General features: G+C 55.3%; 4 protein-coding genes across 4 annotated transcripts; 1 reads left to right on the forward strand and 3 right to left on the reverse strand.

Moving 5' to 3' along the window:
* Positions 1-2679: 2679 nt before the first annotated feature.
* Positions 2680-3465, reverse strand: ColSpa_04195 (putative 6-phosphogluconolactonase; the record flags this gene model as incomplete). The annotated part of the gene is made up of 1 exon (XM_049270407.1): positions 2680-3465. One exon carries the CDS (start codon positions 3463-3465, stop codon positions 2680-2682), a length of 786 nt encoding a protein of 261 aa, XP_049126364.1.
* Positions 3466-9262: 5797 nt separating this feature from the next.
* Positions 9263-10984, forward strand: ColSpa_04196 (uncharacterized protein; the record flags this gene model as incomplete). Its single annotated transcript, XM_049270408.1, has 1 exon — positions 9263-10984. The coding sequence occupies one exon, from the start codon at positions 9263-9265 to the stop codon at positions 10982-10984; it is 1722 nt and encodes a 573-aa protein (XP_049126365.1).
* Positions 10985-12681: 1697 nt separating this feature from the next.
* On the reverse strand, positions 12682-12900 carry ColSpa_04197 (uncharacterized protein; the record flags this gene model as incomplete). Its single annotated transcript, XM_049270409.1, has 1 exon — positions 12682-12900. The coding sequence occupies one exon, from the start codon at positions 12898-12900 to the stop codon at positions 12682-12684; it is 219 nt and encodes a 72-aa protein (XP_049126366.1).
* Positions 12901-14500: 1600 nt separating this feature from the next.
* On the reverse strand, positions 14501-15987 carry ColSpa_04198 (protein disulfide-isomerase; the record flags this gene model as incomplete). Its single annotated transcript, XM_049270410.1, has 4 exons — positions 14501-14974; positions 15038-15395; positions 15457-15645; positions 15863-15987. The coding sequence occupies 4 exons, from the start codon at positions 15985-15987 to the stop codon at positions 14501-14503; spliced, it is 1146 nt and encodes a 381-aa protein (XP_049126367.1).
* Between the last annotated feature and the right edge of the window lie 1338 nt (positions 15988-17325).

Here is a 17325-nt window from a genome sequence, read left to right on the forward strand (position 1 = left end):
AATCCTGGCTCTCGATGGGAGCCTGTCCAGCAACCAAAGCAGCTCCGTCCTCGTGGCTGCTCGCTTCGCCGCCCTAGCTGTCGAGCTCAAGAATGACACATTTTGTAACTTGGCAGTCGCAAATCCCCTCCTGGGACAAACTTCAACATCTTAATCGAAGCCTGGCTGCTGCTGGACCGGAACGAGAGATTCGTGGCTATCGGAGGAGGCGGTTATACCACAGGCCGCCTCGCTTCGAGTTACTGTGCATGAACGGTGCCATCCCCGACGGACACACCACTATGACCACGGGGGTAGGTCTCGGGTCTGCACAGGAGACGAGTTCCTGAACTCTCAATAGTCCCGGTTACGCCAACTGATATAACTTACACAAACTGGGCTCTGTTTCTCTTAATGACGAGCACATACAAACTGTGTGTCGAGCATCTTCGTGCTTCAGTTTCCCGCGTGGGTGTCTCCTACAGCGTCTTTGAACAGCCACTCACAAGCGCGCTTTCGCTTTGAAGACAACGATCAGCAAGCACCTATTAAAAATTGCTATGGACACGGTCTCACGTGCTCCTACTGGGTCTATTGCTCCCGGAGCGGGTGCCGTTGCCTCATACCTACCCAGCATTGCCTGGACGTCTACGACGGCATCGTAGCCGGAGCCCCTGCGATGGATTGGTCCAAGTTAAATTCAATTTCTGATTTACCGCGGTAAGTGATGAACGAGCTTGACGAATAATGTTGCTGCGAGTTTGACGCTTTCGTCAAAGCTGTCATATCTGCAGGCGATAAACTAGACAGCGCCGTCGACAGCGTCATCTCCAATATCGATGACCCCCAGGAGTGGGGTTCACTTTCATGGTCTGAAAAGAGTCCATTCAACTTCCTCGCAGCTCTAGCTCCCGTTTGAGTTGTGACGTCTCATCTCTTAGCCCCTTGACCCTTTCAGCGCTGCACTTATGTGATATAATCAACATCAACGTATGACTAGTAGCAGACACTCCGCGAGCGTTGATGCGCCGATTGAGACAACCACCGCCACCTCAGGGGGGCGGGGGCTTTCAGGAAAGTCACTTGCGAAGCTGAGGGCACGACGTAAGACATCGTATCCGTCCACCTCCTACCGTAGGCCAACGTATGCATTGTATGTCAACCTCTTGACATTCCGGAAGTAGTAGCTGTAACTTGCAAAGACGAATGTCAAGCTGCATTTACTTGCAAGTTTTGCAAGGTGCAGCGTCCCGGCATCCGTACAGGCTTGAAGGGGGCATATTTCGAGGGCCGTTCAAAATCCCCATGCTCAAACACGATCTTTGAAGTACAGTGTGAAGCTCCCAAGAGGCCGCGGCATCCTTTCTGTTGGCCGCGAGAGAATGGGATAGGGAAACCGGACAGAGCGACAGAGCGAAGATTCGCCTTCCCCCACGGCTTCTCTCGTTCTCACACTCGCCCTACTTGTCTCACCTAAAGCCTCAAACCGATGACTAGTCCTGCCATCAGGTCCCACGTACGAGAAAGGATACTGACAGCGTAGCTCGCCCATGCGTCCGGAAGGAGATACGCTGAGCCTCGGAACCCAGGATGTGGAGCTTTTGGTCTTGGAAAGCCTGGGCTGTCTCCCTCCCATTTAAACCGCGTGATTCCCATCCGCATCTCCTGCCATGACTCTCCTGATTCTTCACTAGAAAGGTTCCTCCGTACGAATTGACTTCGTATACCATCATCCATCTCTATACCAAAACTCTTTTGCCCCTCTATGCTGATACCACCTAGTTACGTCCAGCGGTGCTCTACCCATCGACCCCTTCTCCCAAACATGACATGAAGTGGACTTAGCCTCTCAGCGGCCCACCGCACCGACGACTCGGGACCGGCCTCTGGCTTTCCTCCCGCCGATCTTTCCGTAATGGCACCAATGCAAGAGTGACAGGCGGGCAAATGACGAGGGAAAAAAAAAGTGTTTCGTCCTCAGCCCTACGCGGATCGTCATCGGCGGGGTGAGGTATGTGGCGTCCAGCCAAGGCAGACAAGGGGCACGCATACGCGGTATGATGCGGGAAATGCAGAAGCCGCCGGATTCCCCCTCCCCTCTCTCCACAATGCAACGCCGCCCCTCCCCACGAGTCACCAGGCCCGCGGGGACGAGACGGCAAAGACAACATGACATTGGGCTTGGATAAGCAGTTTTGGGTCAGAGGCGTGTGCACCGGACAATGTTTGATATGCATGGTGTGTCTTTTTTTGCATTTCGGGTTTCCCGCTCCTTCGTCAGAAATGAGAAACACCGTCGCACTATCTACCGCTAAAGGTGCAATGTGACGGCAGCGTACCCGGTCCGTCCGGCAAGTATCGTCCTACTCTGCCCTTGTCTCGTTTCCTTCGTATCGTGAAATCATAATGTTTTGACGTGAGTGGATATCAAAAGTTCGGGGCCCAGCGGACAGATCCAGGAAAGAGGGAGTTTAGCGAGAACCCTGAGAAATGGTAAGAAACATACCGGGACCAAACCCGCGACGCGCGCAAGCAGCCCGACTGTTGTCTGTGAATGATACTCTTTACAACTCCACCTCTTCCAAACATGTGCCGTTTATCGAGTCCCTGTCTAGCTGAAATGAGCAATGATTTTTTTAATGCGCAGTCGACTTCCACATGTCCAACTTCCCCCTCCGATCGTCCATCACAGTGTGTTGCTCACAAAAAGGGACGACGGGGGTAGCTAACACCCTCGACGGCAGCGTTGTCGACGAACCAGCTCACGCGGTCGCCGGCGCCCTCGTTGACGAGGGCGCAGGGAAGACCATCGCCGTGCTCAAAGATCCTCTTCATAATATCCTTCTTGCTGCCGCCGGTGGCGACAAACGCAATCTTGACGCCATGGTTGACAACCGGGAGAGTAAGAGTGATGCGCTTGGGAGGAGGCTTGGGCGAGTCCTCAATAGGGGCGACCCAGGCGGTGGTCTCGCGCAGCAGCTCGTGGCCGGGGAACAGACTGCAGGTGTGGCCGTCAGGGCCGGAGCCCAACAGCAAAAGGTCGAAAATGGGCAGACGTACGCTGTCGCGGCTGGCGAAGCTGGTAACCAGGGTCTTCTCGTACTGATCGGCAAGCTCCTGGGTGTCGTTCAGGTAGGTGGTGTCGATGGGGTGGACGGTCGGGGCGCCAAGATCCTCGGGGATCTTGTCGAGAAGCTCCTTCTTGAGAAGGGCATAGTTGGAGTCTTCGTGGTCGAGGGGAACGGCACGCTCGTCGGCGAAGAAAATCTCCCACTTGCCAAAGTGGACTTGGTCGTCGGGACCAGAGGAAGGGGACAGGAGTGCCTGTGCCAAAGTCTTGGGCAGGGAACCGCCAGAGACGGCGACCTTGAAAGCACCGTGACGGCTCAGGCCGGCATTTTGCGCTTGGATGACGTAGGATCGCAGAGCGGGCGCGAGGTCGTCAACCGACGGGTAAGCGAAGAGGTTCGGCTGCTTGTTGCTCATGGTGGGGTAAGGGTATGTGGAAGGCGGGGGACGTGGAAGTGTGATGTCGGAAGCAAGGTTGTGAAGAGGGGGGGAAAAGGTGAGAAAGAAAAACGGTCTGCTGTCGGTGCAGAAAGAGGGGTGGTCCGAAATTGGAGAAGCTGCGCGACTTCAAGTTTGTTCTGCCGGATGTGATCCTTTTGGGTTGGCAGGTCCAAGGACAGTGGTGTGGTGGTTCAGACGAAGATGGCTCGAGACGGGGGGTGGCACTTTCTCTCTTTCTCTCTGCTCTGCACTGGCACACGGGAGGCAGGTAATAAGGGCCGAGGAGATGGGTTGGGTCGGTCCAAGAATCAAGCGGCAAGATGGGTCATGGATGTTTCCAGATGTCTGAAAATGGGGAATAAAAACAAAAAACAAAAACCGATAGCGGGGCTAAGGTATTTTGTCCTTTTTTTTTCCGGGGCAGATGGAGGAAAGGAGAGTGCACGGTACAAGCACGAGGCAGAGGCGGCAGCTCAGGCTGTGGCTTGAACTAATGCGTTTTTTATGTTCGAGGCTGGACTTTTGAGCTTGGATTGTCCAAATCGAAACGATTCAGCTGGGTTGGTGGTCAGTGTTGAGTAGGGAAGCGATTCGTACTTGATGGTTGGTGGTAATAAGCAGACGGGAGATAGTGTAGATACCTAGTGCAGGCCGGGGCGAATGCGGGCGGATGTATGCAGGCGACTCGTACGTCTCACCAGCGATTTGTGATCGATAACGGCGGGAACAGGGAAGCCTGACCCTTGGTGAGGTGCGCAAAAGGGTGTGATCTGGTGGGTGAGCGATGTTCCCAGTGGACCGGCTATTGTGGACTAGTGGTGAGTGAAGACAATGCGGTATTATGTATTTCGAATGCCCGACTTGTTGCTGTCGAGGCAACAGGAGCAACGCCTCACTGAGGAAGAACTTGTCGGTACTTTGATGGTTGACACACGAAGAGGACGCCGGCTGCGGTACACCCCTTGTATCTTCTTTGCTCCATTCGTCTCTGCATTGCAAAGAAGGACTACTATGTACGAGAGAAGCGGCAAGGAGAGACGGGAGATGTTGATGCCACTAGGTACTGACGGACTCCCTGACGTCGAATGACATGCTCGCAAACCTTACTGCGGTAATTGTCCATCGACTCGTGCTTCCGCAAGGTACACACAATGATGATTTGCCAACAGGTCATCGTGCGGCCAGTGTCCAGGAGTTTCTGGTCCGGGATTGGAGAGCCCGTCCGTCAGCGTCGCCATCCAGTACTAGGTGAGGTCCGTCTGTCCGTGTGTCCGTCTTTTCGTCTGTCTGTCTCTGTCTGGCTATCGGATGGCTGGCGGGTGGTGAGGTGATTGGGGAGTGGAACATTGTTGGTGGGATGGGATGATTTGTGGCGACGCGCCAAGACGATGGCTGGGCGTGGTGCACTCGACGGCGTGCGGCCCACGGGCATGACTGAGGTGCGGTGTTGAGCCAGCTCGGCCGTCGGGATGGCAGCGCCGCCACTAGAGAGCATGGAAGCACCCTAGCGGAAGGAGGACGGCGGGACGGTCCAGTGTTCCTCAGGGTCGGTGCTCTTCGCTCCCGTGCATCCCGTGGGTTTGTTGACATTGGAAGTCGGCCGCAGGAAGCGCAAACAAGACAGGGTCAGCGATATTGAAACCTAAGCAGGGGATGAAGCCAGAGAATGGAGACTTGGGTTTCCATTCTCGGTTGTCGGCTTGTCTTTCTCATTTTTATTGTTTCATCTATGTTTAACTTATTTTGGCAAGAGCTGGATGACCCGGACAAAGCAGGCACACTGCACAGTGATCCTCTCCTGCCTCTCCAATGCCCAAGTGACAGCCAGACAAGCGGCAAGCAGGCACCAAACGTGGTAGGGACAAAGCCCACGTGGATGAGGTAGGAGCTCCGGTGCGTCCAACCGGCGATTGCTCGGAGGAAGGCCCAACCGTTACCTGTCGTCTCGCCATTCTTCGCGCTTGGCTCATTTGCTTGCATGAGGCAAGTCCGATAAACAGTCGAACGGAATGGCATGGGATGGGAAGAGAAAAGGAGACATCAGATGTCACGACTTATCACCACAAGCCCATAAAGGTGGCCCAGTTGGGCCACGGGACATGGCCGCTATGCATGATGCTGTCCGCTCGTTTCTTCCTCCCCAGAAGACCGCAGCGGGACGTCGTCAGGAGCTGATGATTTGTGCGCTTTCCTCTCAGTGGCAGCAGTATGTGAAGAAGCTGCACCGGGGTGGGGAAAATAATAAACATTCTCCGGCTCAATATGTCGGCTGCGGACACAATCGTTGCCGGCTTCAAACCTACAGCCACGTCGACGTCAAACGTCCTGCTGCCACAGGGCCGGTCGATTTCCAGGCCTCATTTTCGTCTGACGCGAGCCTCTCTGACCATTCGCAGTACAGCACATACCGACTACGTTTCAGGAGCCAGGTCCGCCCTCGTTCAGCCAATCGCCCGGGCTGCCGGTTCGTCGGATGCTATAGCCGGACGCCCGGTGGCAGTCACGGCAAGCTTGTCCGTCGCTGTATTGTGCTTCCGTCGGTTAGTCGCGCTCACCCGGCCCTGATGCCGGTTCCTCAGGATCGACACCGCGATGCGGCACTACGGGGACGAACGAGCCATTTCACCACGTTATGACTCCACGTTGTTGCTATGTTGCAGGCCTTTGGCATGTGTCAAACGCTCCGGGGAAGGAGCCTAGAACACGGCTGGCCCATGAACCGGTGCGCCTCCTGCTGCGAACTACCGACCAAGTATGGAGGTGAACGTAGACTAATCCTACGTCGATTGCGGCTGTTGAACTTACGTGCTCATGTTGTCCTACTGCCGGCGGCAGCATTAACGGAGACGTCCAAAGAAAGGGGCAAAGCTTCCCACGTCGGCAACCGGGATCACGCAATCATCGATGAAGCCCAATGGAGACAAACTCGGTCTTCTGACCGAGATAACGCATGCCTCCATGCATCGACTGCCGTGACCTGATGATACCTGAGGGCATGGTCTAGGATTCGCTGCCTTAACTGTTGCTGACAAAAAACCATTTGTTATGTCAAGTTGACGACATATCCGACTAACCACCATGCTCCCACCCAGTCACCCAGCCCAGATGCTTGTGCATGACCATTTTTGCACGCCGTTACAGTAAAAGTCTCGTCATGTGCCTTCAGCCTTTTTCGCGCTCGCAACAGTCATTGGTTAGAAATCGCAGCTGAATACGGATGCTGCCGGGGCTCAGGACAAGAACAAGGCACGACTGCGTCATATGTTGCGGCACGTTTGATAAACCATTGCATGACTCGACGAACTACTGCAGGACCTCCCGATAAACTCAATCCAGTCAGCGATAAAGCTGGGTGTGGAATCGATGGAGCGTCAGAACGTTGCTCCGCGCATCGAGACATCTTGACAATGACGTCACTCTGCCGGGCTGACTCGGAGGCTCGTTACTTTCCCGATTCATGGGAACAAACAGAACCGCCGGCGGCCGGGCGGGCGGGGGCTCACCAGGAACCTGGTCCGGCTGCAGCGGGGACTGTGTCGTCATCGCCCCGAGTTTGATGGGGGGAAAGGGGAGGGGTATTGGCGGGTCACAGTGCTTGAATTATGAAGCGCAGCTTTTTGAAACGGAACGCCGCGATAGCATCATCCACAAACGGTCCGGCTGCTCTCTTTCGCGATGCGCGTTGCGCCAAAAGGTGACACGATCGAAATCGTCGATTTATGTGTAAGAGGCGTCCAGTTCGCAGCACCCTGCAGGATGTGGGCATCATCTCCGGCGGTGTGCCCTACGCCGCGAATCCATCCACTGCACGGCGCATGATGCCCGTACATTGGCGACCACGGGACGGAGCCTGCGGAGGATTCCCCGTTTTAACATTTCCCAAACTGACGATGAGCAACAAATGGCCGGGGGGTTGATTGCGACAGCAATCTCAACCAACTGGACCCCTATCGCGAATGAGACGAGAACGCAGCGACATTATGACGACCGGGGAGGGTGCCAGGGCCCATGTAAGTAAGCCTCATTCTGCGTGCTGCCCTGCTGCTCCAAGCCATTCCTTGCTGCCCCAGATGCCGATCAGGCACTGACAAGGACAACCAGAGAAACAAAAGACAGGAATAACTTCGGTACGGCGGCAAAACGGTGTGCTCGGGACGACGCCGCGGAAGGGAGTTCTGGAGGGGTCAGGTAGGTTGATCTGCTACGGGCGTCAACAACCCCATGACGCGCGCCTATTTCGTGTCATACTGAAGCTTGTCTCGACTCGTCACTGGGCTAGCATGTGAAATGCCACGGCCAAAGGCCGATGCGAAAGAAGCAGGAACCCATAAAAATAAGGCAAAAGCCAAAACGGAAATGACGGGATGAAAGCAAAAGGGCTCAGGGTCGTGACGTCACCGGGCATAGTGCTCCTTGGAGAAGTCCCTAACCCAATTCGCGACAAAACGCAACCCATGGGGGGGAGGGGGAGGGGAAAGCACAAGCAGGCTTGCGGTACGTGAGATGGCCCTTGAGCGAGGGTTCCTTATCATTATGGTGGTACGAGAGCAAACGTCTAGTTTACGTCTTTTGCTCCTACCACTATCCAGGGTACCCCCCCCCAAACCCCTCCGCCCTTTGCGAATGAAGGGTCAGGTATCGTGGTGTCTAATTAAGGGTCACAACGCCCCCCCCCCCCTATCGGAGCGTAAACAAGGATGCCCGGATGCTCTCTGCTCCAGTCACAGCGTCGCGCCTCATGATTCAACGTCAGGACTGCCTCAAGGTTCGTTCGGTGTTGCGCTTGCGGACAGTTTTCTGGAGCGGCTGCTACGCAATGTCCAAGTACCAGGGCAGTTCTACCCCTCCACGCGAAAGGACCCTGAAGTTCCATTTTTCAAGGGTCCAGAACCCCCCACTTGTCATCGCGCACCAACGAACTGCCATCCGCGCCAATATCCAATCGTCGAGTTGCAAATTTCTTCCCTCCTCTCCCCAGACGAGAAAACCGTCTTGCGGCTGTCACTTCCTTTAGCCACCCCTCAAAAACGGCACATCTGGACGGAACTGCTATCAACCAAGGCCACAGTTTTCCGTCTTAACGGGACTGACCTGGATCAACCGGCTAACCTTCTGCCAAGAGTGTCAGGAAGAATCGAGTGCGAGGAAACAAGTTGCGAGTAAAAAAGAAAAGGAAGAGGCATCGTTTTGGACGTCGTCCTCGGCCAAAACAAACCACGTTCATTTCTCAGGGTTACGAACAAGGACGCACACCATTCTACGCGGGTCCATTCCTTCGCTTCCTTTCTTCCGTCAACTTGTCCGCTTAGTCTTCGGCTTCTGGGAGCCGTATCTCGACGTTCCAGCGGTCCGATCCAGGCAGGGTTACCATAAAGTGGTCTGACCTTTGTGGGCTTGCCCCGTTCTCCTTGCCAAAAAAACCCAAAATCAAAATCCTTGAGACACCGCCGCCGCCGCGCGCCAGCAGGCTCATTCTCTCCTAGGGTTCAGGTTCATCTCACCGTCCCGTTCTCCGAGACGGTGTTCCAGTTAGGTACCACGACACACGTCCGCCTGACTTGGACCTTGAGCCCAGCAGAACCAGGATCGTTGTTCTCCTCACTGACGTCAGTGTCACTTGCTTCCATCTCGATTTCGATCTCGATCCCCCGGCGGCTTTTTATTTTTTTATTTTTGCTCTCTGCATTTTTTAACCAGGCACATTTGCACCTGTTGCAGCCCAGGCCCTGCATAGTGCTGCCCCAAGCGCATTGTACTGGTTTCTCCCAACGCAATGTCCACAGCAAGCACTGCGACAACAGGCAACGAGTCGCCCATGGAGGACGACGCCTCCCGTCGCGCAAATCAGCTGTTGGAGCGTCGCCAGCATCTCACCGATGCTCTAGCCGGCCTTCCTTACGACTTGATCCTCTACCTGGAGCGGGCCGTTGTTCACTCAGAGTTGGCCTACCCCGATCTCGCTGCGGGTGACGCCTACCGGGCCCTGCTCCTGACTGACGAGGTCCTCAATGAGGGCTTTGAGTATCACGAGCAAGCCGTCGAAAGTCTCCAGTCACGTCCTCTGGACCCTTTGCCCCTTGTCCTCGACCATGGGCACTTACTAAACATCGGAAGCGACTATGTGGACGATGAGCCCAAGGACCAGGCTGGTCTGGTTGCACACGTGGCCAAGCTCTCTTCCGTGCGCGCTTTCCAAATTCTGGCACTCAGCCTTCTACTGTGCGGATGCCTCAAGAGCGCCTACGATTTCTGCGAGCGGGGTCTGACGCTTGCTCCCGACAACGACGAGCTGCTCCAGACGATGGGATACATCAAGGACATGGCTCGCCGTAGGCTTCGCAGGAAAGACTTCAACCCCAACGTCCTCCCGGAATGGGGACTCGTCCGGAGAGAAGTCTACCCCTGGAACTCGTACGAGCCCGACCGCTTTGCGCCCGAGTCTCTCGACTTCCTCAACACCGAGCTATCCAAGTTCGCGCCCAAATGCGCGGTCCAGGTGTCCCAGCTCCCTGTCTTGTTGGAGGGAGCTAGCGAAACGGACGACTACGAGATCATACCGACCTGCAACCAGCTGGGCCTCTTCGCCAAAGAAGATATTGCGCCGGGGGAAACCGTCTTGGACGAGTACTCGCTCTTGACCGCCAACAACCGCCTCAAGGAGCCGGTCTGCGACGCGTGCAGCGCCGACTTGCCGCCGTTGGGCAGCGAGCCGGCCGCCGTCAACTGCGAGGAATGCTACGACACAGTCTTTTGCAGCCAAAACTGCCACGATCTGGCGCAAGAGACCTACCATCCTGCTGTCTGCGAAAAGGATGTCGATGCCATCGCCAAGGATCCCGACGCGTCGGAGGCGGACGAGACCTTGCACCTGCTACTACTCGCCCGCGTCCTGGCTATGTCCAACCACCAAGGCATACATCCGCTGGACGTGACACAGATCAAGTACATATGGGGCGATTTTGTGCCGTCGGCGTCCAACGACATTGAGATATCACCGTTTGCAAACCCGCCGCCCGAATGGACGTTGCCTTTCTCGTTCAAATACAACATCGAGACGCCTTTCCACATCCTCGAGAAGATGGATGTTGACATTTACGCCACTCTCAACGAACACGACTTATGGGTCCTAAACACGCTCTACAGCAAGTTCCGCGGCACGGCGTCGGCACGCAAGAACCCTCGAGACGGTCGGCCGGACGTTGCGGCGGTACATCCTTTCTGGTGCCTGGCCAATCACGACTGCAACCCGAACGTTACATGGGAGTGGGGTGGTCGCATGGTGCTCTGGGCCCGGAAAGAAAAGATCGTGGGCAACGTACCGGGCGGCCTCAAGGCCGGAGACGAGGTGCTGAACCACTACTGCGACGTCACGCTCCCGGTTGAGCAGCGCAGGGAATGGGCCAAGGGAAGTCTCGGTGGATGGTGCATGTGCCAAAGATGTCGAGACGAGGCCGCCGCCGCCGAACAGGCCGCTACCGACGACCAGACTGCCTAGTACCTTTCGACATCGGACGCGAACCCATCACAGAGACGTGCCGCGCACTCTCTGCACTCTCTGCACTTTCCGCCAACGAAACATTCCGCGTTGGGGAAACCCCTTGCGAGTAGCGAGCGATTTACGGGATTAGAGAAACATACCAATCTTAGATATCATGGGAGGTCGGTTTTTTATTTTATTTCTTTCGGGTTGGAGCAACAAAAAATCACAGTTTGCGTCTCTGGGACAGTGGCCTCCGGGTATTCCATTGTACACGAGCGGGCTTGGAGACTTGGCTTGGGAGGCTTTTGGTTGGCAAGGAGGGGGGTTTATTTGGGAAGAGGAAGCATACACGACAACTAAATCGCGAAACATCCTTGATTTTTTACATCACTCGTTTTCATGTGGACGGTTTCTGGGTACGCTCCAGGGATTGCTCTTGCTAACCGGACTCTGTATACCACCGTCAACCCACCCCCCCCCCCCCCCCCCCCCACCGTCACCCAGTTACTCGCCCTCGAGTGTGCCCGTTTGTGCACGCAGTAAGACTGCTCTCGTAGCATTTGGGCTTTTCGATTACCGCAGTCGACTCCGATGGCATGCGATTCGAGTTTGCGACTTTTTGTAAGAGGGGACCATACCCAGCGGCCTTGGTGTCTTGGAACCAATCCTCAGCCCTGATGCTACGTAGAGACTTGCAGCTAGAGACGGCCTGCTAGCCGAGCTGGAATGTGAAGATTGGCACTCTGAGCTCTCTGCTTCCAGCATCGTCTCCTTTCATGGTCTTAGCGGCCAGAAAGCAAGCGGCAGCTCCATGGGCTGGAAACCACGCCCAGGGCGACGCGGCATCCATCAGCCTAGTTTGCGTCAAAAAGCACAGTAGAAATGAGATTGTTAACCAGGCAAAAAAGACTCAAAAGCTTTTTTTCTGCGTCACGAACAAACAGTCATCGATTGATCATGCGAGACACCTTGCCCTCGGTTCACTAACCTAATTGTGGCGGGGAGGGAACATGCCAGGAGGGAGCTTGTGTAGGCCCGATGAGGCGGGCTGCTGGAGTAGAATTTTCCAGTGTGCATACACGCGCAAAACTATACTCCCCTTCTCCCTCTGCATGATGACGGAGTGGTCAAGTCATAAGAACGCTCACGAGAGCTAGGGAGGGAAGGAGCCGACGAGAGAGAGGACAGGCATTGGTTCCCTAGGATTTCGGGATGGGCTTTAAATTAACCATTCGTCCGATCCATGCAAAACTCTTACGATTTTGTACAGTCTTTTGTCCTTGGTCTTTGCGACCTTAGATACCTCCAAGCGGGGTCGGGCATGCACTCAGATTGCGTAGGGTGAAGAGAACCTTGGGGTGGTTCGAAGGGGGCGAGGAATGGATGACGTGCTGCCAGCTGGGTCGGGGTTTCACGACCGACGAATGGAGTCTTGGGAGGTTTAAACTTTCTTTTCTCTAGAGATCTCGATTTAGAGAGTTCTTGGCTCTGAGCACTTGTGGTTGCTGACCCGGCGATAAGGAGGTTGATCGCCCACACCGCCGACTGCTCTCCGCGATGATATCCGCTGCCATCGCTTAGGACGTGTGATTACAACAGCCAGTCTTCCCCTCCCACTGATGGCCAGCCATGCAATGCCTCGCAAGCCCAGTATGCTTCGTGTCCGGCCCCCGTCATAATGATCTCCTACTCAATCCGTCTTGTGTGTGTCTCTATTTGAAGGGGCACCGCGTGTCCAAGCAGATGCTGGCGGTGATACCAGAGCAGTTGAGGTCCGCGGCGCAGCCGACCGACGGCCCGCCGTAGCAGCAGCAGCACTCGGCCTTTGTAGGCGCGCGCTTGTCGAGGTGGCCCTCGCCTCCCGCGTCCGCGCTGGGGGCGGCCGCGGCGATGGCGGCAAGGGCGGCGAAGAGGAGGGGTCCGAGACGCATGTTGGTGTTCGGCGGCGGATTCGATATAGAGCGGGATTTGGTTCCCCGTGCGGTAAGAGACTATAAAGGGGTCTAAACGTCAGGCTGGTGTTGTGACGGCGGCTGTGGATTGCGTGCTCCTGGACATACTGGCTGGTTTATATGCCGTCGCGGTTGACGAGCGGCGCCGGGTCAAGATGGCCGCTGGTTGCGAGAAGGGCATATTGGAGTGCGAGGGGAGTCCGACATGCCTAATTGAGACTCGTCCCTGATAGCCATCTCGTCGTCCAACTGCCAATCCCAACCTAGTCGGCAATCGCGCCAAGGGCGAGGGATCGGGAAGGAATCTAGCAGGAACCGAGTCTCGCCCCGTGGCGGGCCAATTGACTGATGTGCGGCGGCGTGTCACCGAGATTTAAAGCCGCGGGTTTTGCGATGGGATTGCGGCGCAGCTCGCGATGGTTAGGCTAGGTTGCCTTATCGAGTCAACAAGTCTGACTGGGGCAAGTGCCAAGGACGAAGGATCGAGATCCCGCGCGGGGAGGACGCGGATCTTGAAGACGAATGGAGAAGGCGGCTTATGAACTTTGGTGTTGTTATCTTGGGCCTCTTTCTGGGATAGTCTCTATGGCCCAGTTGCGTTTGTTTTTGGTCATGAGGTGAAACTAGACGGTTTCCCGCTGGGTGCTGGTAAGGGGTTGGAGGTTGGAACAATGAGCGGGAAGTTTGAGAGAGACGGGTTGGCGGTGAGCGTGGTGCGAAAGTTGCTCTTCCGATGCTGGGCTGAGGTCGATGAGACCCTGTCAACTACAGTTGATAGAGTTGTGAACTTGTGCTGAACGACAACTACAGCAGTTGTCATAGTCTCGGCGGATGGTAACCTAGCTTCGGAGTCGTGTCCGGGTCCCGACTACACGTGGCCATAGCATCAATGGCGGCGTCGGAGCTACGGCCGCGTCCCCGAAACAGCGTACTAGGCCGTAACGAGAGTTGGCAAGCCAGGAGCCGCGTCCCGTGTCCCGGATTCGATGGCTCTCAGATTATATTTGGGTTAGTGGTGTTAACGTTCCCCTAGCTTCACGCTCACTTGGGACGGAGATGGCAACATCGGAGCATAGGCCGTCTCCCCGAGGTGGGATACTCGGCTGGAACGAAAGATTGAGAGACCGGAGCGACGTCCGATACCGCAGGGTCTGGGCTTCGGCCGCGATGGGGATGGGACCGTCGGGGTCAAGTCCGACTCCCCGGCTGGTGTTCGTGTAAAGTCCTATAGCAGTCAGATGCATAAAGTTAGGGTTGAGTCCGACTCGTCTCTTTGTTGATTAAAGAGGCAAAGACGGTTGCTGGACATGGAGACCAACGGCCCGGTGCCGGACGGGCTCGCTGCATAACCTGCAGGCCTAGTCTGCCATACATTTCCAAAGTGTCCGTGCCATACTTCCGGGCACTGAGCTGCTGTCGTCAGGCGATCTCTATTCTTAGATATCTGGTCTAAGTTTTCGACTCGACCGGTTCCGAACAAAATAATCAACGTAGGACCATTACAGCGATATGCTTTGAGAATGGTTATTTTATTTTCGAGGGAAAAGAGGAGTCTGGATGTTTAGTGATAACGTCTCCGTCACAGCTCATCGTGCGCCTTGGCCTTCTTCTCCCCGGTCTCTGGAGCCTCGGTCTTCTCCTCCTCCTGAACTACCTCCTGCTTCTTTCCCACACTCTCCTTTGGCACTTCCGGCTCACCTGCCTGCGACGGGACCTCCTCCTCGACATCCTCCTCTGAAGCCGGCGAGCCCACCTGCCAAGCATCGGCGTTCCCCTCGGAGATGTCGACGATGAGCTGTTCTACAGCCTCCACCGTGACCTTCTCCCCCTTGAAAGGGAATGCCAGGCCGACGGCCGGGTTTTGTACAGCGACACCCTCGCTCGCGTCTGCCGGCAGGCCAAAAAGGGCCGGCATTTCCGGATACTCGCCGAGGTCGACCGTCACGAAGGTGATGTATTGATGGTACTTGCGCGCCAGGGGCTTGATGGCGGATGTCCACGCGTCCAGGCTCTCCTCGCTCTTCGAGAAGAAGTAGGTCAGCGACTTGCCGGTCTATACCTCTCAATGTCAGCAATGCCGCAACACAAGATTAGCTGGGGGAAGGAGATCACGAACGCTCAGATGCTCTGCCTCGTTGCGGCGCGTCAACCGCGGCACGAGCTGCGAGGCGCACTTGCGCAGCAGATTCTCCATGGCGTCGACGTCGTCCAGCTCCGAGGTCATGTGGTACGCCCCATCGGCATTGTTATAGCACCCGATCCGGCCCGGCGTCTCGTCGACCGTCGCCAGCCCGAACGCGTGGCGGTCCCGGTACCGCTCGGCCAGATCTGCAAAGCGCTCGCGCAGGTTCGTCTCTGACTCGGCCATGTGCGCGATCATGACAACCTCGTCGTTGTCACGGAAGGAGGTCACAGATTTCTTGTCGAGGGGAGTCACGGCGGGGCGGAGCATGCGGCGGACAAAGGCGGTGATTCTGGAGGAGTATGGTGTTCAGCAAAGGATGATAGACGCGGCCAGTGGAGCAAGAGACATACTCGGACGCCTTTCTAGGACCGCGGAAGTGGTGTTTCGTGCCGTCTTGGCGATACAGTCGGATGGCGGGGAATGAGACGACGTCGAGATCGGCGCATAGCGAAGGAGAGGCCAGGCAGTCGACGGACAAGGCACTCGGGATCTCTTCCTCGACGGCGGACCAGTGCTGCTCGAGGGCTTTGCTTGCGTCGCTGTGGCGGGGTTAATGGATGTCGTCGCAGATGTGAGGGGTGGTGTACGTTGAGGGCTTGGTTCGTCAGCACCAAGCTAACATGCTATGACAACATCTGATCTTTCGATATTCTTGACGATCGGCTCATCTTATTGCAAAGGGGCTTACCGCAACAACTATTCACGTCGTTAGCACATTTGAGAAGGATGGTATAAGCTGACGATATGTGGAGTTACTAACACGCTACCAAGCTAAAATCGTTGGACTTGAGGGCATCGCGGACTTCAGCCTCAGTCTTGTGCTGCCATGCAAACCCCGCGCCCGCAAGCGCCAGCAGCGGCAGGAGAGTCTTGAACGACATTCTGGAAATGCGATCTACGTGGTTCGAACTCCAGACAGCGATTGAACATCAGCGGAATAAAACAAGAGAAGAGAAGCAAACACGGGGAAAAGAAAAAAGGAGGAAACGGTTGGCGCAAATTGTCAAGCTCCGCGTCGGGGGTAAGCTCCCCAGGTAAGGAATTGAGTTGGAGTTGACTCGCCGCGGCGGGGTGTCCCTGATGGGATGGAGACCTGCTGATTGGTGCAACTTCGGAGAGCGCGGCCGAGACTCCTGAAACGGCGGGAGGGCAGGGGTCTTTATGAGCACGCCGTTTGATCGTCGGCGAAGGTGGGACTGATGGGGCCATGGGAGTGGTGACATAACTAACTATACATGTTGGACAGACTGCAACACCACCAAATATACTCACGATGGAGACAAGCTGTATTCTTGTTGAAGAAAACGCGTCTTGTCATTTTTTACTATTTTTTGTTTTGGTCTTTCCAAAGTCCAGAAGTACGAAGTTGACTCCTGACCTAAAATGCCTCCCAAAGGCAAGGCGAATGTGCGTGCGGTTATCGCCCCGTCTTTCATCCTTTGCGCGGGTTTCAACGGAAATCAGAAAGCCGAGTCCCAATTGATTGTACCAACGTATGAGCTCTGTAGCCAGTTAAAAGCATATAATGAGCAGAGTGAACTTTAGTATCATGCCGATGTCGAGTAGAATTATGTACTAGGGCAGGACTGCAGAGTGAACAAGATAGCAGGTAGAATTAAAGCCACGTAGTTAGTTTGAGATCAGTCTACGGAACGCAGTGGCTAGCGGAAGAACCTTGTTGAAGAGACAGAAAACCCAACTGAATCTATATTTAAGAGGAGAATAAACATAGGCTCATTTGATCGAGACGGAATGACATAAAATTTGAAGGTGTATCTTCACCTCAACTTGCTACTAGGAAAGCCTTGAAGAGCGCTACCCTTCGTCACGCCCTATTGGTGTTCGGCTCCAGTCGTCATGCCTGCATTTCATGCTTTCTGAAGGGCGAAAGTATTGGCAAAGGAGAGTGATTGTAGACTCAGCGCAACAAGCCTTTCAACAGAATGGGAATGATGAGTAGGTGTGGGAATATTTGAATCTGTTTTGGTCCGATTGCTTTATCCAATCCTCCGTTTCCTACTCGAGCGCAGACACTTGAGAGGGTATGTCTAAAACCAATATGTCGTTGATGACATATGCAACAATCGAAGCGGATGAGAGTGTGCACGGACCCGATACCATCTTAGTCATGGAGCACTGAGCGCCATCAACGTTCACCCAAACACAAAAGATGCATGAAAACCACGATGAGTTCTCGACCCTTTGCTTGTACGGAGTGC

Source organism: Colletotrichum spaethianum, assembly GCF_022836535.1.
Source record: "Colletotrichum spaethianum MAFF 239500 DNA, contig08, whole genome shotgun sequence".
Taxonomy (NCBI): Eukaryota; Fungi; Ascomycota; class Sordariomycetes; order Glomerellales; family Glomerellaceae; genus Colletotrichum; species Colletotrichum spaethianum.